Genomic DNA, 27,334 nt, shown 5'->3' with positions numbered 1-27,334 from the left:
TACAGAGACTTAGGAGGTGAACTATGCATCACTACTGCTGCTGCAGTGTCACTTATAATAGTACCTTGGCTTTTGTCTCATCCGAAGGACAGAGCACAAGGAGATTAAGTGTCTTGCTCAGGGTCACAATCAGTGTCAATGGCTGAGCTGGGATTGAACCAGCAATCTCCTGGTAACAAGTCTTTTTTTTTTTTTTAAATCACTGGACCACCAAGCCTCCAACATACTTGTTGAGAGAGGTCATTTTACACTTGCATCTGCAGATGGTGAACCTAATATTAAATCCAGGGTTGGCCTTAAGACTAGGTGACTTTGGCTTCATATCTAAACTTATCCTCTGCGCTGAGTCAACAAAAAAACATCACAGAAAGGTCACCATCTGCGAGTAGCCGGGAACTTTGTTGAATGATTTTAAATGCATTAAAAATCACTATATTTTATGATTATAATTTTTTAAGTATTGTCAGTGAAAATAAGCTATTCCTTGTAATCTGTGTCTTTTTGTCTGCAGGTCAACAGCCGTCGTTGTTGAGACTTTATTCTAAGCAAGATGTTATTCAGTCAGTTACATGGTGTGTGTAGTGTCTGAAAACCATTGCTTATCAAGCATTAAAGGGATGTGGTATTGTTGCAGACGTGAAGCATCAGAAGTGACAGTGTGGTTATTGAGCTAGTTTCTGTATTTCTTTTTTTTTCACCTCAGCAATCCCCCACAACAACTCAGAACAGGTGTCAACGGGCTATCAACCCCTGGAGGACAAAGGACAGCTCTAAGCTCACAATCCTTATAAAAGTTAGCATGGTGATTGTGTAGTTGTCCCATGCTTTTCACTATGTCTTTTCCATATGCTTTACAGTTCTTGCCATGCTTTCTCTAAGCTTTATTACACTTTGCTATGTTTCTACTATGTTAATCTTGCATTAGGGAAGGTGTCTGGTCTGTTGTAGTGTGGTGAGGAGAAACAGTCCTTGTTGATTTTGTCTCCCAAACCATTGGGAGTTCCTGAGTCAATGCGACACACCCTGTGGAATCGCCAGCGTTTACTGCTGGTAACTTCATATAGTGAAGTTGCTCTTCCCTCACTATATGACACTCTGCACACCGTGCATTAGCCAGGTGAGCCACTTGGGGGTCACACGGGGGTCCAGGGGGGGGTCCGGGGGGGGGGGGGGGGGGGCGGGGGGGGTTCACGTCTGGGTTATAGATGTCTATTGCTAGTGGCTTCAGTTGTAGAGTGACCACCCGTCCCTAATTGAATGAGACAGTCCCTAAATATAAAGATCAAGTCCCAGTTCCAGGCTAAATGACTTCAGGACGGAATTTGTCCCGGATTCATAAACAGCGCAATCTACAGATTTAGCGCCACAGCTATAGCATCTGCTTAGCGCAAAGCTCCGCCCCTGCCGCAATGCAATGCCTACACAGCCCCAGATTAATTAACACACTAGATAGCCAATCTAAGACAGATAAATATATAGTCCCACTATCAAGTGAGTTTTTGCACTCACCTCACATCTTCCCCAACAGCCTGACACTGATCTGCTTTGGCAAGAGCAAACAAAATACAATGTGTAGAATATTTAAATCTCAGTGTTTTCTTTGTTTATGCGAAATGGCTGACTCTAAAAGTTGAAGTGACACTGATAGTGATAAGTCAGAAAAGGAAGGACCTTATATAACTAGGCCTACTCCAACACAGAAAAAAAGTAAACACCTGTTCAAATTCATAGAGTAATGCAAATGATTCAACACGTGTTTTTGTTGTCTTATATATATATATATATACATTGAATAGAAAATATTTTAGAATTATTAAGAAGCATCCAAAGTTTATATTTAATTTTGAAATACTGTTATTTAATATGTAAATACATAATACCCCCCCCCCCCCCCCCCCCCCTTACAAAATGGCAGGTACTCCGTTTATGCATTTTGAAAAGGTAGTCACTCTATTTAGTTGGTGCTGAAGTTATCAGTATACATCCTACTCAACAACTAGAACATGTCTAAGTTCTACAAAATAATGTTAGTACCAAGTTTCTTTCCATTTGTATAACCAGTTTTTCAGACTGTAAAGCGTGATATGTAAATGCCTACCTCCACTATATCCCTGTCACTGGTGCTTTCATCCCCGGTGCGGGATATTAAGGGACATTGCTACTGCTTTCCTCATTGCTTTATTACTGCTGCTCCACACATTCAATTTGCAAATACACACACTGCTGAACTTTAAAGACACGCTACACATCTCTAACTACAATTCCATTGCTAACACACTTATTTCTTATTTGAGTAAGTGTGTTGAGCATGTGTTTCTTTGAACAAACATTCCACATTTACGCAATATTCACAGCAAGCATTAGGACATTTTTACTCATAGAGGTCTATATAAAGCCTAAAGAAAAATCCAGACCATGCTCATTTATATAGTCTCATTGCTGTCATGTATGTTACTAAAACGCACATACACATAGAATTTCCAAAGATAAATATCAGAACTCTCTTCCTATATATGGGAACGCTGGACATTTGTTAGGAAATCGAGATTGTCGCTGCCATGTAGGGACTGTTGGCATGTATGTACTTGGACTCAGATAACATACCCCACTACATCCAATACAAGAAACTATTCATTATGAAAAAGTTATTTTGTTCCTAAGACAGAGGATAAGATATGGTCTGTTAGTATAACCCTACTGTTTGTGGCCCATAACTTTCAATCTGTGTATGTGTAATGTACATAATGAATTAATATATGTAATTATCTTTGTTGTTTATATATTTTTAAAAACAGAACAGTACAACACACAAACCCACTGCAGTTTCCATAACATTTTCACTCCTTCAGATTACACCACGTTGCTCCTACTGTAGTTACAATCTGCCAGGCCTAGAGTCACATGACAATTGGCACACAGTTCAGCGCATCGGGGAGGGGTGTCACATGACCTAGGCAGCCGGAGTAAGGGAGGATTTTCAAAGGGAGCAGAGTAATATACATACATACACACACTTTGGAAACGGGCTGAAATGGTGAGTTCAATCCAAAATGAAAACACTGCGATGTGAATAAGAGTTTTGGCTTCTCTGAATGCACAGTACATTTATTGTAAACGGAATATCAGGCTTTATAAATTCCATTTATGGCGAGCTGTGTTGTTAGTTTAGCCGTATGACATGAAAGTGCAGGAGGCCTGTGTTGGTCCTGGCGTTTGATTTGGGGGAGTGACTGAGTTGAGGCCCATTTTTTGTGACTTCTGTCAGAACAATTCCTCTGTATTTGAAAGTTAAAAGCATATTTCAGACGCTGTGAAGTAACATGGTAGCATGTGGTAAACGACATTCCAGTCGTGCGAGCTTAATTTCCGTGTTAACCAATGTCTCCCGAGTGAACGTTTTGCTTGTGGAAGCGTGTCATACTTCCCTTCAGTTAACACTTATCAAAGGTCTTAGGGAAGACGCGAAGTTACATTGTCATAAAACAAACCTGAACTGTGCTCGCTTGTTCTGTCATCCTGAGAATAATAATTCGGTTGGTAAATTGACTATTAACCTTTTTTTTTATTATAATTATAATTTTTTATCAAAATCTTGTTAATATGACACAGGTCTGACTCATTGGCAACAGGAAAATATGATTAAATTGACTTACTTAATAATGCTAATTAAGGATGTACATAATTTACTGACTGTCGTTTAATGAATCGCATAAACAGCCCATGATCAATTAATAATAAAACCAGAGTGATTTTCTTGTGCTCTTAATAACTGCAGTTCTTGGTAGTAGCTTTTTAGCACTCTGTGATCGATCGCCAAAAACAGTCATTTTCACGTATTGATTTCTTGTTTTGTTGCGTTGCAGAGTTTCCTTGGAGGTTTGTTTGGTCCAGTGTGTGAAATTGATGTTGTTCTCAATGATGCCGAGACAAGGAAGACGGCAGAAATAAAGACAGAAGATGGCAAAGTAGAAAAACACTTCATGTTCTACGATGGGGAGTCGGTTTCAGGGAAGGTATGTTCGTTTTGGGTGGTCCTTTCTTCGTGAACTAAAAGCACATACTTCTGCCTTCATCCATACTGAATTATAGTGAGGTGTGATGTACTGTTGATCAAAAACAGAAACACACCACAACAGAAACGTTTATGGAACATTGTGCCTTTAGTACAGCAGAACATGTATGTAATGTTATGTTTTTACCATATGGTAAGTAGTTTTTTTTACACGTTGTGTGCCTTAAAATAAATGTGAACCCATTTAAACATTAATGTCAGTACCAACAGTCTTTACCTGCTCGTAATTGACTGCGGCAACTAACGACATGTCACATTAATGAAAGATGAAGATAATATTGGTATAAAACAAAGAAGTGTTTTATTTATTTTTATTTTTTTATAGTTGGAAATGTTTTAGGTTATATTTTGGACATGAAGCCTAAGGCCGATTGAAAATTATGTAGTCATTTAAAGGGTATCTATTGTAGGATAATGACCACTCTACTTGGAAACTGATAAACTGAGACAATCAATGAGGATCATAATAAAGAGTGAAATGTTGTATTTGACTTTCTGGCAAATGAATTGGTTTAATGAACATGTTAAGTTTAGCTATTGTTAAGCTACTGTAGTTTTGTTTGTAAAAGCCTCGATATAAATCAAAGGTGGTAGTTTTTGAAAAATCTAAGAGTTTGATGAATCACAAAGGGTAATTATTTTTTTCTCATTTCCTCCTTTTGCCAGTTTCTGAAACATGTTCCGCCCCAAACACACAGGAAGCAGCATAACAGAGTTTACTTACCTATCTGTCCAGGCATTGTTATTTCCTATCCCAGGCTTCTTGTAATCAGCAAGGCAGTATTGTTTTGCATTGGAATCATCTTGTGATCTACTGTGGATTGTTTTTGAACAGGGTTTTGTAAAGTCGCTAGTAAAGGTTATTACCAAGATTTGTGTGCAGACTCCTGTATAGTAGTCAAAAGACCTATATGAATGAATCAAGACCATACATATATTCAGTGTTAGACCAAGCGGTTTGAGGTATTGGCTTCTTTCCTGCTACTGTATAAAACTGTATTTTGTGATTCTCAAGATCTAGATTAATTAATTAACCCTTCTGTGGCCTTTAAAAAGCTGCCACGACCGCACTGTCAAATCCAAATACTTGGCTTTGGGACTGACGTGTGCGCTACATACACACACACTGTCTGTGATAAAAACAGGTCAGTGCATCGATTACTAAATACTGTAATAGAATGAATGAGAGAGTGAAATAAATCCCAATACAGGCCTAGGACAAATAAAGGTCTGGTCTGGCGAATTCGCAATTGCTGCAGAGACAGCGTGATTTGTAACAGTAGCTGTATGCCAGGTTATGGTTACTGATATACTTATTAGTAAGGGTTCTGTTGACGGATATAAATTTTACTCAACAACAACAAATAATAATTACGCCTTTATTTTAACATACACAAAGAGCAGAATAAATTTGTATGTGAAACCATATGCTATTTGATCACGTTCAAATAAAACAGCAGACATTTCACATATTAATTCTACTTCCCTGTGCTGTAATTCACATTCCGAATGGGAATTCATAAATTACTGTTAAAACTCTTTTCTGGATAAAATTCAGTTCAAGTGTTATTGTTTAACCAGGATGTGAACCACTTACAGTAGCAGCAGCTGCAGCTCCCAATCCCACAGCTACCCATAAAAAAAAAGAAAGAAAACACATTAAAATTAAATGAGTTCTAAAGGTAGTTGGGGGCACTTTTTTTCTCCTGAAGTTTTCAGCTTTTGCTATTTAAGTAGTTTGAATAGCAATACAAAACTGGAATTTTTCATAAAGGGTTTACCAGAGGTCCAGAAAATGATCTGGAGAATAATAGGCTGCTGGTGTATGCGACGGCACATTGCACCCATAGAAGGGACTTAGGGGATGGTCTGCATAAAATGGAAATATGCATTGAGTGGTACTGTAGGTATAACTTTGCTATTTGGTTGGCATACATTTGCTTCCTGGTCAGGGTATCTGAATGTGCTTTTTCGGCCCCATAGCCATGATATAGAATGTGTGGTTGTGTATGTCCGTGTTTTCCTGGTTGGTTTATATTCTGCAGGGTGTATTATATATACTGATCTACCTAATGTGTTTTTCGCCTTTTTTTTGTGTCTGTCACATTCCATATGGGGGTGGGCAATTCTCTATCCAGCTTAGCATAGTCCTTTATCCCTGTCACAGGAGTGTGTTCTCTCCTTCAGATTTCATGCCATGTCTTTAGTGATATTCTGGTACCGTAGCCTGCCATAAGGATCTGTAGCTACAGTAGCTCACTGATTACAGTAATATGCAGAATCTACAGCTCCCTAGTGTGACGTGCATAGGCTGCCATCTAGTTTAAGTAGCTGCTTGTTACCGTGTTACCAGGCTGTTCTGAGTAGACCACACAGAGGGGCAGACAGTGATTAGGAAAGACCACTCAAATCATTTTAAAAGTTGTGTGGCTAAAAGAGTAACGATTTAAGTCAAGTTTTTGCCCCATGAAAGTTTCCAGATTTTGCTGGTCACTGTTTTTATAGTAGGTTATTAATGGAGAGTGGAAATGTTTGGCAGTTTCCCTCTAAAAACCCTAAATATGATGTGCAGGGTTAACACCAGTCACAAGACGGTAGCTACTGTAACACTTTAAATACTCTTATAAAAGCTGCTGTAGTAAAAGTACAGCAATGTGATAAAGATCAGAAAGGTATGGTAAAGCATATTTTAAAATGTGGGAAACCAAAGTAGACTATGGTAAAAGCACAATATAGCAGGCAAAACTGCAAAAATACTATGGTAAACTTTAAGAGTGTGACATAATAACATTAAAATGAATGATATAAGTGAAATGAAATACAGTATGAAAAAAATAGCCAAACGTCAAGTATGTTGAGCACAACTATTCAGAATACAGTACAGAGCATAGCCCTTAAGCATCTTACACACTTGTACTAATGACGCTGTGCCTGCTATCTGCAGGATGTTTCAAGTAATAAATAATCAGACTTGTGTGCCAAAAGATTCTTGGTGTCAATGATCTGACAGCAAAGCAAAACCCATTGAATACATACTGTAATTGTTTTTCTTTTCCAGGTAAATCTCACCGTTAAACAGACAGGAAAGAGACTGGAGCACCAAGGGATTCGGATTGAATTCGTGGGGCAGATTGGTGAGTTATCTGTGCATCTGTTATACAGTCCGCTCCTTTTCACTAATCAGTAAAGACAGTGGGGTCCTATTGGACAGTCCTGAAATGTTTGTCATATTTGTTCCACATTTAATTATCTTTTAATTGTTCTTGTATCATATAATACAACTGTCCATATAGAAGTGTTAAAAATACCCAAAAAACTAAACAGTTTTGAGTTATAAACTCATACAGTCAGGGGAACGAAGGTTCTTGTCATTGCTGTGCAAAGTTGCCGATATTCACTGGGGATTGCACAGGGACCAGCGCCTTGGTTCTAGCACTCCCGTGGTTTGGGAGGAACATTCTGTTAATAAAATACCATTAAAAAATCATGTTTACTTCAATGTATGTGTCTTTCGCATAGGAAAAGGTGATCTCTACGAAGTGACGGCTGAACTACTGTCATTTTTTTTCTCTGCCCTTTTAAAGCTGTTATTACGACAGCGGCACCATAATTAAAGGCTGAGTGATAAAGTTTGCAGGACACTATAAATCCTGCACAAACACAAATGTGGAGGCCACAATTTCTAGAACAAGGCAACAAGATTCTAGAACTACAGTAGCCATCAGCTGGCAAGGGTACTGCAGATGATGCCCTACAGTTCTTTGGGTTCTTATTCAAAATGCACTGATTCTGTCTGTGTAAGTCTGTCACACTACATCATTTTACAGTCAGATTTTTCTGATTCTAAAAAACAGATTTTTTCTGAAATGAGGTTTAGAGATGGCTACTTGTGCATTTTCAACTGCAGCTGCAGCAACTGAGGTAGTAAATGGAAAATACAAAATCACAGCTGCATACTCCTTGTGGTAGTTTTTGAAGTAGTGATTGAAATAGGACAGCAGGAAGCCTGCTAAATAGAAAACAGAGACACAAATGTAACTGGTAAGAAATTAAATATGAATAAAATGTTGATGGTGTAATATCCCTTTTTATCCTTTTTTTTTTTCTTTTTCAGAGCTGTTCAGTGACAAGAGCAACACCCATGAGTTTGTGAACCTGGTGAAGGAGCTGGCCCTGCCAGGAGAGCTGACCCACAACAGGAGCTATGACTTTGAGTTCATGCAGGTGGAGAAGCCATATGAATCCTACATCGGCGCCAATGTCCGGCTCAGGTATTTTCATACTTTCCTTTATGTTGAGGCCACAGGGGTGCTTTAAACTTCTAAAAAGCAAGCACATTGTGAAGATGACAAACAGAAAATGATATGCAAAGTTAATGTAAAGAAGATGAAGAATGCATGGGGAGTGTGAATCTAATATTTCACATGCATACAGATTGCTCTTAAAATCTGTGAAAACAATTGAGAATTAAATGACAATACAAATTAATAAAACATAAACATGGCCCAAACAGCCAGAGTGGTCTGATAAATTTGACATAATTTTACATACAGTCTCCATTTGTAGTGATGCTTGGTAAAGACATTCTGTACACACAAGTTAGCAATACCTGAAACTGGGGATATAAAGAGGTGCACGTCGTTTGCCTTTTATGTACATACTTCTGTCCTGTATTAGCCAATTGTGAAAAAACTTGCTAACCATAGTTAACTTTCTGTTCACCCAAAAGGTATTTCCTTAAAGTGACGATAGTGAGAAGGCTGTCGGACTTGATCAAGGAGTATGACCTCATAGTACATCAGCTGGCCAGCTACCCAGATGTGAACAACTCCATCAAAATGGAAGTGGGGATAGAAGACTGTCTACACATAGAGTTTGAATACAACAAGTCCAAGTAAGTCTGAAGAAGAGATTTCTGAGGTCTTGAAAGCTAGGGATTTTTCATCCTAATTAATATAATAAATAGTATCAAATCTAGTACCAGTTTGTGACTAACTTTATATAACAGTGGGCAGTCCTGATTGAGCTCAGTTATGTTTCAGAGAAGGGGTCTGAGTGATTGTATTTTTTTACTGCCGTTGTTTGTTTAACCTCGGGTCTTTCAGCAGTAGTTCCTGTACATGCTGGTTTAACTCCAGAGACAAAATTGGTTAATTCACAAGAGACAAAATTTTAAATAGTACCAGTAAGAATTGTATGAACAATTGAAGGAATTTGCTTTGTCATGTTTCTTAAAATGTGTCGTGCACAATAGACTGTACCAAAAGCACAACATAGTTTAATGTAGATCACCAAGTGGTTTGTGAATGAATACGTGTTTTTAAAGCTGGTACTGATACAAGTTCTCCTTATGTCATTTAATTTGTCTTAATAAAACGGTCCATCATTAAATGTCCACTTGATTTTATTATGCACGCATCGTACAAGTACAGTAGCCAATCAGGACAATTGCACGTATTGTGATACATATCGTATTACAATCTGTATATTGTGATAGTGCATATCGTATCATGAAATTAGTATATTGCTATTAATATGCTACCAATGGAAACAAACAGGGTCGATATGAACTTACTTTCATCCCAGTTGAAGATGGAAACAAGTAATAAAAATAGTCCATTCTGTGCAGCACAGTGGTGTGGTGGTTAGTGCTGCTGCCTCACAGCACCAGGGTCCTGGGTTCAATACTGGCCTAGGCCTCTGTGGAGTTTGTATGTTTTCCCTGTGTCTGCATGGGTTTTCTCTGGGTAAAATGGTTTCCTCCCACAGTCCAAAGACATGCTGTTCAGGTTGATTGGTCATTCTAAATTGCCCTCTGTGTGAGTGTTTGTGTGTGTGTGGTGCCCTGCAATGGACTGGTGTCCTGTGCAGGGTCTAGTCCTGCCTTGACCCCTGTGTCTTCCAGGTTAAAGGATTAGGCGGATAATGGATGGATAGATGTTTTAACATGCACTGATCTTGGGCTACTTTGAGGTTTAGTGATAATCAGGGTTTGTTAAAGCATTCAGATTACACACTGTAGTAATTTATTTTACATCTTGTAAATTTAACATGGTATTTTCTCAAATAATTGAAGTTAATGTCTAGACAGACACCCCCCATTATAGTACAGTAGTAAACAGAGAGCACTGGGAATCAAACTGCTGTTTTAATGATATAATTCTGTTGTTCGATTGCTGTAAACATAATCATTTTATTTTTTTTACTTGTAAAGGTACCACTTAAAAGATGTTATCGTGGGCAAAATCTACTTTTTGTTAGTGAGAATTAAAATCCAGCACATGGAGCTTCAACTTATCAAAAAGGAGATTACTGGCATCGGTAAGGCTGACATTAGTTATGAGTGTTGATAGTACCATGTTCTATTCATTCCTGCATTTCACTACAGCTGTAGGGAAACAGGTGACTTTTCTATTGCATAGCCATGTCAAAGCAGTTACAACCCAGCCAGCGGCCTATAGTAATGATGAAGCAGCAACACTGGGTATGGCTTGTAGAGCCTGGAATAGAACATATGTCACCCTATATTTCTGTACCAGGCAGTGATCAAAGCTAGAGAGGATGCACCAAGGTTAATTAAAGCCATCCTTGTCATATGAAATTGCATTATTATAGTGAAATAAATGTACTTTTCATAATTTGTTTGGGGGGGGGGGGGGGGGGGGGGGGGGGGGGGGGGAGCTGTGGCCAAAAGTTTAGCATCACCTAGAATGTTAGTATATGAGACATAATTTAAAAAAAAATCAAACTGGGTCAGTCCATGTCAGGTCAGTCACCCTTGAATTTTGACTGAAGTTCACACCATCAAGTTTTATACCAAAAATCTGGCTGAATTTTGCTACAAACTTATGGTGTGAACTTCAGTATCCAACCTTGATTTTGGTCATCTATGTTGGGGCTGACAGTCCAAGGGAGACCTTTCCAGCAATAGTTTAATTTCTACTGTAGCGTTAACAATAATAAAAAAAAAAATATTGGTGAAATATTTTGTGAACCGTTTGACCAATGTGAGATGTGAAACTTGGGGAAATCTTATCAATATGGCACCAACATGCCAAACGGCATCAAAATTGGAAGAGGTCAGTTCAAAAACTTTCCTGAAGTGATTGATTTGACATGGACTGACCCAACTATGTGAACATAATTTGGGTATTTTATTTAACACCATTTAATCAAAGAAACTGCAAAATGATTCGCAAAAGTTTACCGCAAGCCATAGTAGTAGTACGGTATTTCATGTTAGATTTCGAAATGTCACATTTTTTAATTTGTCTTTTTTTGTTAAGTATCTGGAAAACTACAAAACGGTATGTAATTAAATATGTTAACATTATTCGGCAGGTTTCAATCGATTTTATAAAGCAAAATTAGTTAATTCTATAGGGTGATTCGAAACATTTGGCCATAGCTGTAATCGAAATATACCTACAGTTAAGACATTCTTTGTGCACATGTTATTTTTCAATAATGTTTTTTCATGAAAATGGGTAACAAGGTGTTATCTTTTGTAATAATCTAAACCAGTGGTACATTTTAACATTCTTCTATAACTTAATACTGGTTTACCTACTAACAATGCTACATAGAATGCAACTACAATAAAAATGAGCTCAGAAGTAAATTAAAAATGAATAACATTTATAACTGATTTATATTTATATATAATTTCCCAGGACCTAGTACGACTACTGAGACGGAAACCATTGCTAAGTATGAGATCATGGATGGAGCTCCAGTGAAAGGTAGGAACAAAAACACTTCTGAAATTTTCTTTTTTGGTCGAAGAAAGATGTATATGTGATGGTGTCACCCGGATTGGGTGACGTCAGGCCAGGAAGACAGTGACAATGCTGACAGTGGGGTGGCACATTCCTGCAGCAGAAATGCTGCTAATGGCAACAGCGGCAGCAGCAAGGCTGACAGTGGAAATGCTGATGGCACACCAGCGAGTTCCTCCTGCAAGTGCAATCCTGGCAGTGGAAATGCTAGTAGGTAGCGCAAAAAGGAAATGCCACAGAAAAGACTTGCATCGTTCTAGATTTTCTATCAAGAGCATATTGTCAACTTTTAATAGAAATTTAATTTCTTCAGCTTTTTAACATTCATGTAGGATAACAAGTTTGTCATTTGTTACCACTTTGATACACAGTGCCTATAGAAAGTCTACACCCCCTTTCAATATTTTTACCTTTTGTTGCCTTATAGCCTGGAATTAAAATACATTAAGTGTTTTTTTTTTCATTTATCTACACATCCTACCTCACAACTTGCAAGTGAAAAAATTTGTAGAAAATTAATAAAATTTAAGTGTTACAAATAAGTGTCCACCCCCCTTTTAATAGCAATCCTAAATTAGCTCAGGTGTAACCAATCACCTTCAAAATCACACACCAAGTTAGTGGCTTCCACTTGTGTTAAATGGTAGTGATTCACATGATTTCAGGATAAATTCAGCAGTTCCTGTAGGTTTCCTCTGCTGAGTAGTTCATTTCAAAGCAAAGACTCAACCAGGGCGCTTTCAAAAGAACTCCGGGACAAAGTTGTTGAAAGGCACAGATTAGGGGATGGGTATAAAAAAATATCAAAGTCCTTGAATATCCCTTGGAGGTGTATAGCACCACTACCGAGACCCTGCCTAGATCAGGCCATCCCTCCAAACTGGATGACCGAGCATGAAGGAGACTGATCAGAGGGGCTACCAAAAGGCCAATGGCAACTTTGCAAGAACTACAGGCTTTTATGGCCAAGACTGGTCAAAGTGTGCATGTGACAACAATATCCCAAGCACTCCACAAGTCTGGTCTGTATGGTAGGGTGGCAAGAAGGAAGCCATTACTCAGGAAAGCCTACCTTGAATCCTATTTGAAGTATGCCAAAAAACACACTTTTCTGTAGCCATGTGTCAGAAAGTTTTGTGGTCTGACGAAACTAAAATGGAACTTTTTGGCCTAACTGCAAAGCGTTATGTTTGATGCAAATCCAACACAGTGCATCACCCAAAGAACACCATCCCTACTGTGAAGCATGGTGGTGGCAGCAGCATGTTATGGGGATGTTTCTCATCGGCAGGGACTGGGGTCAGGATAGAAGGGAAAATGAATGGAGCAAAGTACAGAGAAGTCCTTGAGGAAAACCCCTCTGCAAGAAAGCTGAAACTGGGACAGAAGTTCACCTTTTGGCATGACAACGACCCAAAGCACACAGCCAAAGCTACACTGGAGTGGCTAAGGAACAAAAAGGTAAATGTCCCCGAGTGGTCCATTCAGAGCCCCAGCCTAAATCCAATTGAAAATTTGTGGCATGACTTCAAGATTGCTGTCCATCAACACTCCCCAAGGAACTTGACAGAGCTTGAAGAGTTTTATAAAGAAGAATGGTCAAATATTGCCAAATCTAGGTCTGCAAACAGACACACAGCTGTAATTGTTGCCAAAGGTGCTTCCACCAAGTATAAACTCAGGGGGGGTGGAGACTTATCCAATTATGATCTTTCAGTTTTGTATTTTTTAATGTAATTTTTTTTTCTCAATAAAAACATTTTTCCCCTTAACAGTGTGGAGTAATGTGTGTAGATCAATGGGGGAAAAAAAAATCCTAATTTAATTTAAAAGTTTAAGGGGGTGTAGATTTTCTCTAGGCACTGTACATTTAATTGTGGTACTACATTTTGTTATTGATCTTGATTTGATTTGATTTTTTTTTAAGAACATTTGAGAGCACTGTGGAATGTCCCTGGATTGTATCAGCCACCTAACTGTGTTTAACCCAAGATCACCACTAAAATAGTGGTGGAAAAGATGCTCTTTAAAAAAAAAAAAAAAACTTAGCTCAGAGCTAAAATCAACCTATAGTTTCCTAATTTTGAGTTTTTTGTTTGTTCCAGGTGAATCTATTCCTATCAGACTGTTTCTCGCTGGATATGACCTCACTCCCACAATGAGAGATGTGAACAAGAAGTTCTCTGTCCGCTACTTCCTCAACCTGGTTCTAGTGGATGAAGAGGACAGGCGGTACTTCAAACAGCAGGTAAACTCCAGATAGGGGTAGCACTGAAGAGTCGAATAGAAAAGTCACTGTTCACCCTTGAAACTGGTCGTCCACTAATCTCACATCACATGATTGTGAAATAATCATGACGCGTGTGGCTTTAGATGGCCAACTGCTAGTTAGGGATGTTATACTTTTTTACATGGTAGATCATTATACAAGAACAAAAACACAACCTAGCTCATTGCAGTTCACCAAGTGGTTTTTGAATGAAGAAAAAGTGTTTTATATTTAGTATAAATACATACTGTGCCCTATCTCATTTAACAAAAATTAAATGGTAATTTGATCTTACTATGTATCATACAAGTTAGCCCATCTGGGCCATCATGATACCTATTATATCCTGACTGCATATTGCTATACAGTAGTCCCCTGCTAAACCAGACATGTTGGGAGACAGACAGGTTGTCTGAAATAACAAGGTGTCCGGTTTTAAAAAGAATTCACGCACACATACAGTTATAATGCTCAATTTATTTAAAATATAGAAATCATTGTGTTAAAATAACATTGGGTTTTCTGTACATTTTTAATTGTGTACAAATTTAAATCTGTACAGTAGACCTATACAGCACAGTAGTAAAGTGTTAGTGCACTTTCTTTTTTTACTTTATCCTATAGGCTACTGGTAACACAAAATAAATCATGCTGCTGCATTGTACACATTACTGTACAATGCAAAAATAAAAGATTTAAAATGGAAGCTAAATGATTTTGGCGCATTTTCTTTTTTACCATAGCCTACTTAGTACACACTTAACACAAAATAGATCATGGTGCTGCAGTGACACGTTATGATATAATCCACACACTTTGTTTTGTGTTGGTATGAGTCAGACTTTCGTTGCAAAAGATACAATTAAAGACTTGAAATTCAGAATTGTAATTGTTGTAGTCCACATGTTGTGTTCTAAACCACTGGAGTCCATCAGTATTTCTGAAAGATTCTAGCCCTTTTCAAACCGATCAATCGCAGTTAGTTTAAACTCTATAGAGTTTATATGCCCTCTTAATCATGTACTTCATGCGAGAGATTTAGTAGAATACTTGTATCTGTTCTGTTTATTTTCATCCTGTCTCTGGTGTCAGTGCAGCAGCTGTCGTCTCCCCCCCCCCCCAGTGTGTGTCTCATTGGATCATACAGTTCTAGAGTGACCTAGCATCACACTTAATTGGTTATTATTGGAGGACATATGTTTTGTCCGGCATACCCAAATGTACGACATAAGCGTCTGTATTAGCGAGGTACTGCTGTACGTATTGTATCATGATGTTAGTACACCCGTGCAGCTAAGGAACGTACACACAACAGACCTAACTAGGGCTGGGACGATAGTGGTTTTTAACTATCAATGCATCGTTTTCATAAAGACCCGATGCATCGAAGCATTGTTTTTTCATAACTCAAAAGAAACGTGTAAATAATAAGTACATATATTTTCATCAAATCTAATCATGAAAAGTAAACGTTTCTCCGGTTGAACTTAAAACTACACATTTCTAATTATTTATGTCTAGCCACACTGTTGGCGAGGTTCCCCACAAAAAAGTTAATAAAACATTAAAAGTATTACTGTCTTACCGTAAGATGTCTTGATAGCAACCGGATTAGAGGAAATAAAACTCCAACGAGAACACCGGAATAACTATTTACAAGTCCAACGTAACAAAGTGTGTGCTCTCTCCAGAGCTTTTTTTCTGTTTTATTCAGAAATACTATGGCACAATATTCTCCAGTTTCAAAGAAGAATGGAGTTTGTTCACAACCATCCCTGCTTTGCTGAACACACGCTCGCTCAGGACTCATGTTTCAGAGATACTTAACATGCTCTTTGCCAAGGCTGCTAGGTTGGGAAAGCGGGCCTGGTTATTTTTCCACCAAATCAGGGGATCTTCGCTGATGTTTGATGGAGTTACAGAAGCATAGATCGTCATCTCTTGTTGGATTAAGGTTTCCTTGGAAGTAGTGTGTGTTTGTTGCCATCCTTCGTTTTCTTTTAACAGGTAAGACCTCTGTGTTGCACTCACTTGTTCATTTTCGAGGTTGGCCTCCACCAGTCTCACTAGTTTGGAAGACAGTGCTTCAGACATGCAGGCTTTGACCTGTTCGGATAGGAAAGCCAGATGATGAAATCGTGGGGTCAAGAAATGACACAAAAAGCAATGGCATAACCTCATTACTTGGGTCATTCAGCTCATGTAAACAAAATCTCTGAGACAAATTACACACTAGCTTATCTCTCAAACTCTGTGTAACTGGAATTAGCAAATCAGTTGCATTTGAAGAAATCAGTTGCGTTTTCGTCTGTTTTATCGCTGTTGCAAGTGAGTACAAAGATCTAGCTGTAATGTTTTTCTCTGCACTCAAAAGTACTGTAGCCGGTTCGAATGGCTGTAGTAGAGGTAGTATCTCAGCCATTGGCTTCCACTGCTCAGTCGTGAGATCTAAACTAGCTGCGTCAGACTTTTTGGTTAAATATGGTTTTGACAAAACATCAATAAATCTCTGTTTTAATTCAATAAGGTGTTCAAACATATAATAAACAGTGTTCCACCTTGTTTGTACGTCATGTATTAACTTGAGTGGTACTTTTTCTGTGTTCAGCATTTTTGTTTGTTTCCTATTTAAAGGAAACCTCTTTTTAAAATGTGCAACTAGTCTTTGCTGCTGCCACTAACGTATGGACTTGTCATACATCCTACAAGCTTTTCTGAATGCAGAGATTTATATTGTGCCCTGCACAGCTCACACTGGCCACGCTACCAAAAAGTAACAGCACGCTCGCTTGCTGAAAGCAAAGACATTGCTCTGCACACGTTGGCCGCATTGTCATGAACATAAGCGATTACTTTTGTAGCCACTTCAAACTCTGTGTTTATCTGATTGATCGCTTCTACTAAATTAACAGCTGTGTGTCGTGTAATTTTCGTGTCGCAGATACTTTTGACTCGAGTTCCCAGTTTTGCTTAGTGTAATGGCAGGTGACTGTTTAAAACGCTTCTTGTGCCATGCTTGTCCATACATCAGTAGTGATGGACGTTGAATTACACTCATCACTTAAATCCTGTCAAAGCTTTTCCTTTGCACGTTCGTGATCCAGAGTAATTTATCTGGAGACTGTCTTTCGACAGCGCATTTCATAGACCGGAGCAAGATTCACAAATTTTAAACGCAGCTCCTTCTGCTTTACTAACCGCTCTGATATCTTGTGTGACAACATCCACTATCAGGCCAGTTATTTCTTTTGTTTTAACGATTTTTGGATCAACTTTCTTTCCAAAATAAGCTATCACTGAAGGTGTTGCTTCCTTTAGTTTTTTAGTTATGTTTCTGCTGTCATATTTTGTCGGGTGCTGTCTTACTAAATGATCCCGCAGGTTAGTGGTATTACCACAGAAGCTCATTTAGAACTCAACAAACAGCGCATTTTGCCTTTCCATTTTGTTCTTGTTACAAAAAAAAGTCTAGATTTAAATTTCCTAATAAAAAACAGTCCTATTAATGAACTGATAGATGCAGGTTTTTTTTTTTTTTTTTTTTTTTTTCAGCCATTGATGGTTATTTTATCAATCCATGGTTATTCTAACGATTCAATGTATTGTCCCAGCCCTAGACCTAACCGTTATATCATTTCTGACTTATTTAAAAATAAGATTAAACTATTTAAGCTGTTATTGGTTGGGTTAATGCACAGTAGATCTATGTCAACCAAAAATGTGTTTTTGTTTGTCTTCAAAAATAAGAATGAACCTAGAAAACCAGGATAATGCTAATTTTATTTTTGTTTTTATTTCCCTTTGTAGGAAATTGTTCTGTGGAGAAAAGCACCTGAGAAGATCCGAAAACGCACCAATTTCCACCAGCGCTACGAGTCCCCCGAGTCCCGGCCAACCGTGTCTGCTGAACAGCCAGAAATGTGAAGAGCAGCCACAAGCAAACCTGGCGATGTGGAGAGCAGCGCAGCGAGCTGTAACGAACAGAGAGCAGCCCAAATCCACACAAAAGTTCTCACTGTCTTCGTCCATCCTACACGGCTGCAGTTACTCTGCCATAACACTAAACATCCTTCAAGTCTCTGCGGACTTTCTCTCGCCAAAACACTGGATCGTTCGGAAGCTACCATTTTATACTTCACATTTTACCCTTTCGTTTAATAACTTCGTGCACTTGGATATGCAATGAGCTTCAAAGAAAAGAAAAAGTCTGTTTAAATATTTCAAGAATGTTCCCTGTGCATATAGGCTGGTTAATGTGTTAGATGTTGGTTACAGGTTTTCTGGGACGTGCACAGCTGATCCCCAGGTGCCATAATGATTTGCTGTAAGATGTACACGATTTAAGTTGGAGGTTTTTTTTTTTCCTCATAACTTATGTAGTGTTTCTTCTGAGGTTTACACCATCATTTGTTCCATTTTACTAATTTCACTTTAATGTATTAAAAGCTCCCTTGACGAGTTATATTTACTTTTACTATTTTCTTTCTTGGAAAAGAAGTGTAGATGTTTGTGTTCAAAGTAGTGCTGTTACATGAGGCTGAGAAATATCCAGCATTTACAGGTGGGTGTTTATGAATTAATTTGAATGTCCTTTTTCAGCCCTTAAAATATTTGATAACCTTTTTTTGTAATCACTGTGTCATTGGTTCAACACCTGTACGGTTGATTTTTTACCACTATCAAAACTGCATCGTTTAGTACTCCTATTATCTTTGAAAGTGTAAATAAGTGTGGAAAACGAATGGTGCCATTGTAAACAGTGCACTGAAACACAACCCAGGCAGATCTGCATTTGTTTTAAGTCCTCCCCCCCCCCCCCCCCATGTAAGTGCCTCTGAAGGAATGGGTGATGGTTATGCCAGATATGCTGGCAACATGCATGTTCCCTCTTTTTTTACATTGCCTGATTTAAACAACAAAAAGAAAGTATGTGCATTAAAAATTATATATATGCAGGCCTCGGACTATTTATCCATCTACAATAAACATTTAAAAATTTAAATGTTGTGTTGTCCTGAAATCAGAGTTGCAGTCCAAAACACTGTACAATTAAATATGTATAAGAAGTACCTTGCTATTGTTTAGAACAATATTGAAATACATATGGATAGAAATGTGTTTATTAATCAAAAATAAATATTTTTAGATGTCTTGGTTTTATATCCACTTGCAAGGTCAGAGAAGCCCTTATTTTTAAGCAAATGAGACACATTTTTAGAAAGGAATAAAACTCCATATAAAGCTGTCAAGAAATGCAATGGCTTTAGCCTTAAAGTTTCTGCTGTATTGGTATTATTATCTTTCATACAAGGACTGGTTATTTGTCAACTGATAGCTGAAATTATGCCCTTGATAGAGAATAATCATTGTGCTTGTCTGCAGCTTTTTCTGTAACATGCTTTAACCTTAGACAAAAGGTAGACAACATAGCTTTAACTGTTTCATCAGACTTCTATACATCAAACAAATGTGTGTTATAGAGGACCTCTTTAATTGCAAACCTCATAAAAAGGTAAGGGGGCATTACAAATAAATTACTTTTTTTTTTCTTTGAACCCTTTTCTAACACCTTACAAGAACATTGTTTTGTTGTTTTTGTTTTCCAAATGTTATTTTCATTTAAAGGCCGTTTATCTTGCCGCAACATTGTACTTTAGAAATACTTCAATCATGTGAAGTTAGGAGTCTATTACTGACAAAATGTTAAAGCATCCCAACTGATTCAACATTGAAAACAAGACTTGGTAACCAATTCTATTCACTTGCCCCTCTGGAACATGGTTGGGACAAAAACCTGCTAAAGAAGGACCAGGATCCTTGCTCTTCTGCTTAGGTCATTCTTTACCAGGCTTACTAACTAATGTCATTTTTTCAACCAGAGTCTGCTTCTAAATACTGCTAAAAGCTGGATTTTGGAAGTGATGCTTTTGAAATGATTCTAATTCCTGTCCCCTCTGCAATTGTGACTTAGTAATGTGTATTTAAGGATTTAAATTGCATGGGGCACATTTAACAGCTGGTATCAAAGACCCTGGTTAAGGGAACATAAGACAACTTTTCCATAAACTAAATGTAGGAGGTTTTCTAGCAAGAAAATATCAAACAGCTTCTTTAAATCATCATTTTCTTAAATTTATCTTTTGTGATTGCAATTTTTTATAGTTTCTTTTTTTTTTTTTTACTGTAAGACAAATTAATTATATCTAAAAGACAATGTTGATAGCATCCATCTTTAAGCTGCAATCAGTTTCTTAATCGATTAATTGATGCATTGAAAAAAAATCACAAGACAACTGGAAATGTTCATGTGCATATTACTGTACATAAGATATATGCATTACAAAGTCTTTTTATTAAAAAGCAAAAAGATATTTGATTTTTTCATTAGATTCTGCCATTTCTCATCACAAAACAAATACAAACAGAGGAACTTTAGTCTAGCAACCTGCAAGAAAAGCATATGTTTCTGAGTAGCTAACTACATGCGCCTCCAAATATGCAAAATAAAAGCCATGATTATCAATAAATCAACTAATAGTTGCACCTCCATCCAACTTAGTGTTCTATGCTAATTATCTGACAATAGCTATACAAAAATACACATAAATATGATATAATATGAATTTCTGAACCTAAACAGTTGATTTTCTGATTAATAAATGTTTTTAATCAAAACATTGAATAAGTGCCAAAAATCTCTCCCTCTCTCTGGTTCCCCATTCTGGCGTCACTGCGCCAAGAGTTACAGCACCAAGTGACAAAACACATTTTTGTTATAATTGCAATTATCTTTGTTACACTTTTGGGGTACTTGATTATAGACAGTCTAAGGATAGCCATGGAAACATTACATTATAAATCTATTACTGCTATTTTCACTTTAGAAAAAAAAAAAAGGTCAGTCATTGAACTGGATCAGAAGCTTAGTAAAATCTATCAAATTCAGTAATGATATTATGCAATTTACAACAAATGAGTACAGTATTACAACAAATATTATGTAAAAAACATATTGTACATGTCTTTGTCCACTGCATTTGGCAGTCAGTCTATTTCATGTTTAAGTACAGCTGTGGCTGTCACCTCTGCAGATGAAGAGGAGGGTAAAGAGGTGCCTTTCACAGCACTTGGCACAACGATGACTGATCGCTCCTGCTGCGAAGCCAACAAATCTATCACCCTGTCCTGAAGGCAGTTAGTTGTGTCAATGCTCTCCGTTATCTTGTGGTGGATCCCGGCTAACTCTTCGGCTAAATCCGACACGCTTTCATTTTTCTCCGCTAGGCGGGAAGCGATACGCGCAATGTTCTTGTTGGTTTCACACATTTCCCTGTAAATCAGTCTGTTCTGCCTGGTCAGGGCTCTGAAGCCCTCCTTTACGACAGCAGTGTGCTCCCGGTGAGCCCTCAGCAGCTGCTGCTCAAAGTGCCCAACGGACACAATTCTGTTGGGACTGTTCTGGATCCTCCGAGGGTTTCGCAGTCCAGGAAAAGAAGCTCGCTGGGTATCACAGGCAGGAAGTGCTTCTTCTATGTGTGGAAGACCACCCAGTGGCTCCTCAGAGCTTTGAGAGTGGATATTGTCACATTCTTGGTTCACAACATGAGTTTCATGGTTTGTAAAAGGCATGCTGGTAGACTGTTCTGTGTATGTATGTGGTTTTAGAAGTACAGGCGCTTGTGAAGTTTCCACACATTGATGCGTCTGTAGAATTGATGGCTGTGGTAAAGGGGATTCCTCACTTTTTTCTGAGCCTGTGATTATAATCGGAAAGGTGTCTAGAAAAAAGAAAAAAAAAAAAAACATACACATAAATAAGCTTTTATTATTTGACACTTTTGAATATGGTTTCTTTTGCACACCCTCCCAACTTTTGTGACTAGTCAATATACCTGTCTCACACATTATGTTAGGATTCCAAGCCAAACTATGACCCCCATCAGCTTGAGGTGATAAGATCCCAAGTAGAAATATGATCCAATTGGCTTTGAACAAAAACTAGTCCTCAAGTCACGTATTTATGCACAAATTATTTAAAATAAAATACTTTTATACACCCTACCCGGCATTCACCTCCATCCACTATGTAGGTCTCAAGTGTGCAGTTTCAAAAGAAACATTATATTGCAAACATGGATTTTCATGGTAACAGTCATTAGAGGAAACAGCTGGTTGGTTACTGACAGGATAGAAGGCCCTGAAGGGATGGTGAAATGACATTGAATGTGCAAGATTATCTAAAAATAGTGCTGGGACGAACACAGGATTTTCATGTTCGGATATTAGCTCAGATTTTAAATATTTGTTCAGATATTCATTTTCAAAAAGTAATAAAAGCCATGATTCTGCTCAGAACACAGGCAGAGACAGAACAGCACCAGGGGTAGGGGGTGTGGCCCTTATTTTAAAGCAAAACATTATAATATGTAACACGTTAAAGTAGAAAGATATCCCAGGAGTAAAGAATACATTGTGTAGGCCTTACTTTTTACCCCAGCGAGTTAACTACAACACAAAGGATGCCAAGTAGCAGTTCAAGTTAAACGTGGTTTTGTTTATTCCTGAAATAAATAGCATATAAAGTTGACCATTGTTTTAAACTTTTTTTTGATTCTTGCCATTGCCGTTTCTTCACAGTAAACAGTGGCGATCGACACATTTTCATAAAATAACACGGTTTGCTTGTGCCTTTTTGTAGCTGAACAAGCAATCGAAAAAGGAAGTTTAACTTTAATCACTTCAAATAAAACAAAACGTGGAAATGGTGTAAAATGAAGGGGAAAAAACTCACCATTTTGGTTCTCGTTTATTACATTCCACATAACAGAAAGTCACAACAGTAAATATATAATATATACAATATATATCTCTAAAAATCACTACACAACATTTCCAGCAAGTTGGGCACTGTTTAAGTGAGGCATTTCAGAATGACGTGCTTGTCTTTTTTGTCTCCAGTGCAAGGTATCCGAATGCGTGTCTAAAAACTTTTGTTCAAATATTCAGATATTTGTCCCAGCCCTATCTAAAATCAAGGCCTGCAAACAACAGCTTTCTTTAAAAACCACACATTTGATGCCTTTATAGTGAATGGATGTGCATAGTGTGGACATTTTTTGTAATTGTTTAATAGTGAGTGGTAAGGATATCTACTATGAACCCTGACTGAGTCAAATGTTTACCTCAGACCCTAACATATAAACAGAGCTGACATAATGCCATGGGGAATACAATGGTGCACTTACACATTCCCATAATGGGTGCTGTTGAATTCCATAGTGCATGGTTAACTAACTGTGACAGAATGGGGAAACAGGAGAAACATTTCATATAGAAGTACATCCCATCCGATGCATGTGTCTTTTTGGTTTTTTTTTTTGCACTGCTGTAAATCTAAATCTACCCCGTGTCTCTGTAGAGATCAGGGGTCCGTTTCAACACTTTACTGTAGTGGGCTACTAGCAAATATCATGTCTGTCTTCTTTCTACCTGTTTCACAGAACTAAGAGGGTACAACACAGTTTTGTAGAAATCAGCTTAACTGATCTTTGGGAAACACTTTCACACAGAGAGTGGTGAGAGCATGGAATGGGTTTCTAAGCCATGTTGTTGAGGCTGAATCACTTGGATCATTAAGACCCAACTTGACAAAGTATTCAGATCAATCAGCTACTAGGAACCAGAGCTTAGATGGGCCGAATGGCCTCCTCTTGTTCACACATTTTCTTATGTTCTAAGGTAAATGTTTAAATGAAACTGGCCTAAGCCTAAACTTGACATTGATTATTTCCAACTGTAATATTTAACATATATAGTAAATAATCCACTTTTTTGTTTTTAGAAATGTTCTAAAAGACTCTTTATAACCACATGACTTATATAAACAGTAAGTATAAAATAATACATAATCAAAATTGGCAATGAATCATTTTATGACAATTAGACGAGTGGAATTTAAGACCTGGTCGTAAGTAAAGCTAATGAGGTTTTGGTATCATTGTAAAGTACATTAAAATAACCTATTTACATTATGTGGAATAACTTGTGTTCGCAGGACACGTATAATCAACGCGTAACATACAGACAGGCAGATGTTAAGTGTAGTGTGACACATAGGCTACATATAACTAGCTCCCTGCAGGGGATAATAGTGGTTGTTGCCATAGTACAAAAATGTTGTAACTCTTTCAAACTCATTCTAAACTTGTTATTTACCTTCGTGTGGAGATGACCGAGGAATGTCTTGTTCCTCCTCTTTTACAATTGTCTGGATATTCAAGGAGTCGTAAACCCTCTGCTCCATCGCAGTCAAATACAAAAGAGAAGACGGGCTGGTCGTTGAGACGTGAAATCTTGCATCTTCAACCTTCTGCTTTGTCCTGCGTTTAAGGTCTTGCCACCTTCTTTTTATTTCACTTACAGTGCGATGCATACCAGACGTGGCATGGAGTCTGTGTGCTATTTCAACCCATATCTTATTTTTCTCATAGGTTGTCATACAGTTCCCTTGCAAGCCAAACAAAACGTCTTCTTTTTGGGTCACTTCTTCGATTAAAACATCCAACTCTGCTTCTGTGAATTTATGTTTGCGCATCCGTTCCCGGGCCTGCATCTTCTGTTATCACTGTGCCTGCTAAAAAAAATGTATATAAAAAAATATTTAATTTCATACATGTTAAAGGGGGAAATAAATCATTCAAAAGGTGTCTAACGAAAAATAAATTGGGAAACATACAAAGTTAATGGATTTCACATAACACGTTTCCAACATTTGGTATACAAAAGCTAACTCTTCCAAAATGTAGGTTCTTAGACCAAGAAGGCTAGTTATATTCATCCTTTTACTAAAGAAGGTCCAAGCAAGTTAAATAAAAATTGGTTCTCCAAATACTGCTGTATAACAATGTGTGTCTGATACAAACAGACAGACAGACTCCAAATATCTAAAACACTTATGCTAAAGAATGTCCTTAGCAAGTTTCTTCACAACTACTTAGGCAGTTCCCCAGATTTTTGTAATATAGCATAACTATAAGAAGTAAAATACTTTAAATTTGAGTTTTTGTGAACAAAGACAACGGGAAGCCAAGGGGAATGATCAAAGGGTTTGTAAAGACTGATGTTTGAAAAATCAATCTATATTTTAAATGTCCAAAAGGTTTACAAAATGTGGTAATGAGATGGTTAATTTCAACTGGCCAGTATGAAGTATGAAGCCAGTATCAACAAGGGCTGGATCTTTATCATCCTGAAACCAGAGTCACATGACCCCAATATGGCAGTCACCTTAGGTCACTGGTCACAATAGTTAGAATTTGTCTGAGGTGTTTCCATAACACCAAAAGCATGAAGATGGAAGCTGGAGATAAGCATTCTTGAAGAGGTGGCTGCAGATTTGCAAAGTCATACAAACTGCCCTAATGGGGATGTAAAACACTGCCACAAAAGGGTCAGTTGTTCTTGTACAACACCCACAATCAAACCTGAACTTGGCATAGGGAATTATAAAATATAGTTATCAATTAGGAAGCCAATAGGTCTTTATCATCTGGGAACGGTCACACCCATAATGGTCACATCCATAATGCTAATTTGAGCATACTCTACTAAGAAAACACACACACACACACACACACACACACACACACTATATATATGTGTGTGTGTGTGTGTGTGTGTGTGTGTTGTTGCATGATATACCTCTTAATATTGTGTCTGTCTTCTTTCTACCTATTTCACTGATAAAGATTGAAAGAAATAATGAGTTATACAAGTTTTACACGTGGATGTGGCAATTATGCTTTTATTAAAAACCGCATTATTTAAATCACTGAAAATTATTTTCATTTACCTCTCCGGAAATTGTTATTAGTACGGTAACCGGGTATGACACACCCATTGTTAACATTTAAGTTGCAAATATGTTACTATTAAATTGCTCCTACAACTGATACCTAATATATAGAATTCAGATTGAGGACGTTGTGGGTTTTTTTTGTTATTTATTTTGACATTAACGTTAAATGTCTTTAAAGAAGAAACTAGTGCAAACGTGAGGGGGGGGGGGGGGGGGGGGGGGGGGGGGGGGGGGCATAAATATGTACACTTTAGTAATTTTGACCTACCTCTGATGATACTACTACTCACTAATGTGATGATTATTATTATTATTATTATTATTATTATTATTATTATTTGTGGTCCCTTTATCATGGAATTGCCCTTATGTCTGAGAAATATGTGTAGTTCATCTTGTCAAGATGAACTATACCAAGACAGGTCTCTGTTTGGTGTGTTTTCCCATGAAGAGCAAAATATTAAACAACGTTTAATATTTTAATAACGCAGCTCATCTACAAATTAGCAACATCTCTTATTTTGGGAAGTCCCTGAACAGTCCGTTTTATTTGTATTATAATTGAATAAATCTGGCGTCGCACATATTCTGGTTGTGTTTGCATGTAGTTTATATTAAGATTTATATAGATTACGTTACATGAACAAAAAAACAGCGTCAAAAACAAAATATTTATCTAATATTCCGAAAACGAATTTGTCTGACGGCCTGCAATGAAACGGATAAACAAACTGCAACACTACAGCTACACAACAGGAAGATGTTTAGCGTCAGCAGCAAATTAACGCAAATAGCGTATCGGTAGCACAAACATGAATTCAATATTGTATTTTTTATAGGTTGATTTGAGTTCACAAGGTATTCATTTGTAGTTTTAAGCTTACATTTCTAGCCTTACCTTTCAGTTCCTGTGAATTTGTAGGCTAGGTTGGAGTGCATTGGTGTCTCTGATGGCGCTGCGGCAATTCAGAAAGTCCAGTTACTTACCACGCTGCAGCGCAATTTGTTCTTCCTGTGGAGGTCACCATGGCAACACTAAAAAGTAACACAAATTCGAGTACAAAATTCAAAACTGAGCGAATACAAAACATTTTTAAAAAGAACCACAAGCAGGTTGATAATAAGAATCTTTAATAATCAACACCATCAGTAGTATAAAGAGATTAACAGACTTTTTTTTTTTTTTTTTTTTTTCTGCGTTTCAGGAAGCAAACAGCACTGTACAATATGTCCTCTACTGCAGGATTAAGAAAGATTGACGTGGATGCTGCTGCATCATATAGCGCCGCCAAGTGGAACACCAAACGTACTGCCACTCTACTAACTACGACGTTGGAGTAACACTTTATACAGTATCA

General features: G+C 37.6%; 2 protein-coding genes across 2 annotated transcripts; one reads left to right on the top strand and one right to left on the bottom strand.

Annotated features, from left to right (window-relative positions):
- Nucleotides 1–2,948: 2,948 nt before the first annotated feature.
- vps26a (VPS26, retromer complex component A) lies at nucleotides 2,949–19,121 on the top strand. The gene is made up of 9 exons (XM_041268455.1): nucleotides 2,949–3,034; nucleotides 3,864–4,013; nucleotides 7,131–7,206; nucleotides 8,187–8,343; nucleotides 8,802–8,966; nucleotides 10,287–10,393; nucleotides 11,746–11,814; nucleotides 13,956–14,098; nucleotides 17,927–19,121. Exons 1-9 carry the CDS (start codon nucleotides 3,032–3,034, stop codon nucleotides 18,041–18,043), a joined length of 987 nt encoding a protein of 328 aa, XP_041124389.1. The 5' UTR covers nucleotides 2,949–3,031; the 3' UTR covers nucleotides 18,044–19,121.
- LOC121325633 lies at nucleotides 18,911–27,162 on the bottom strand. Its single transcript, XM_041268454.1, has 3 exons — nucleotides 26,875–27,162; nucleotides 24,335–24,752; nucleotides 18,911–21,897 (listed from the first exon to the last, which is right to left on the bottom strand). Exons 2-3 carry the CDS (start codon nucleotides 24,729–24,731, stop codon nucleotides 21,164–21,166), a joined length of 1,131 nt encoding a protein of 376 aa, XP_041124388.1. The 5' UTR covers nucleotides 24,732–24,752; nucleotides 26,875–27,162; the 3' UTR covers nucleotides 18,911–21,163.
- Nucleotides 27,163–27,334: the final 172 nt, after the last annotated feature.

Source organism: Polyodon spathula, chromosome 13, assembly GCF_017654505.1.
Source record: "Polyodon spathula isolate WHYD16114869_AA chromosome 13, ASM1765450v1, whole genome shotgun sequence".
Taxonomy (NCBI): domain Eukaryota; kingdom Metazoa; phylum Chordata; class Actinopteri; order Acipenseriformes; family Polyodontidae; genus Polyodon; species Polyodon spathula.
Note: the sequence above shows the minus strand (reverse complement) of the source record. Positions and strands in the feature narration are given on the sequence as shown.

Coding starts and splice junctions, on each gene's coding strand:
- LOC121325633 (XM_041268454.1), bottom strand. CDS start 24,731: ATGCAGGCCCGGGAACGGATGCGCAAACATAAATTCACAGAAGCAGAG. Junction 21,898..24,334: donor TCGGTCATCTCCACACGAAG/GTAAATAACAAG, acceptor TCTTTTTTCTAG/ACACCTTTCCGATTATAATC.
- vps26a (XM_041268455.1), top strand. Junction 7,207..8,186: donor TGAATTCGTGGGGCAGATTG/GTGAGTTATCTG, acceptor TTTCTTTTTCAG/AGCTGTTCAGTGACAAGAGC. Junction 11,815..13,955: donor GGATGGAGCTCCAGTGAAAG/GTAGGAACAAAA, acceptor TGTTTGTTCCAG/GTGAATCTATTCCTATCAGA.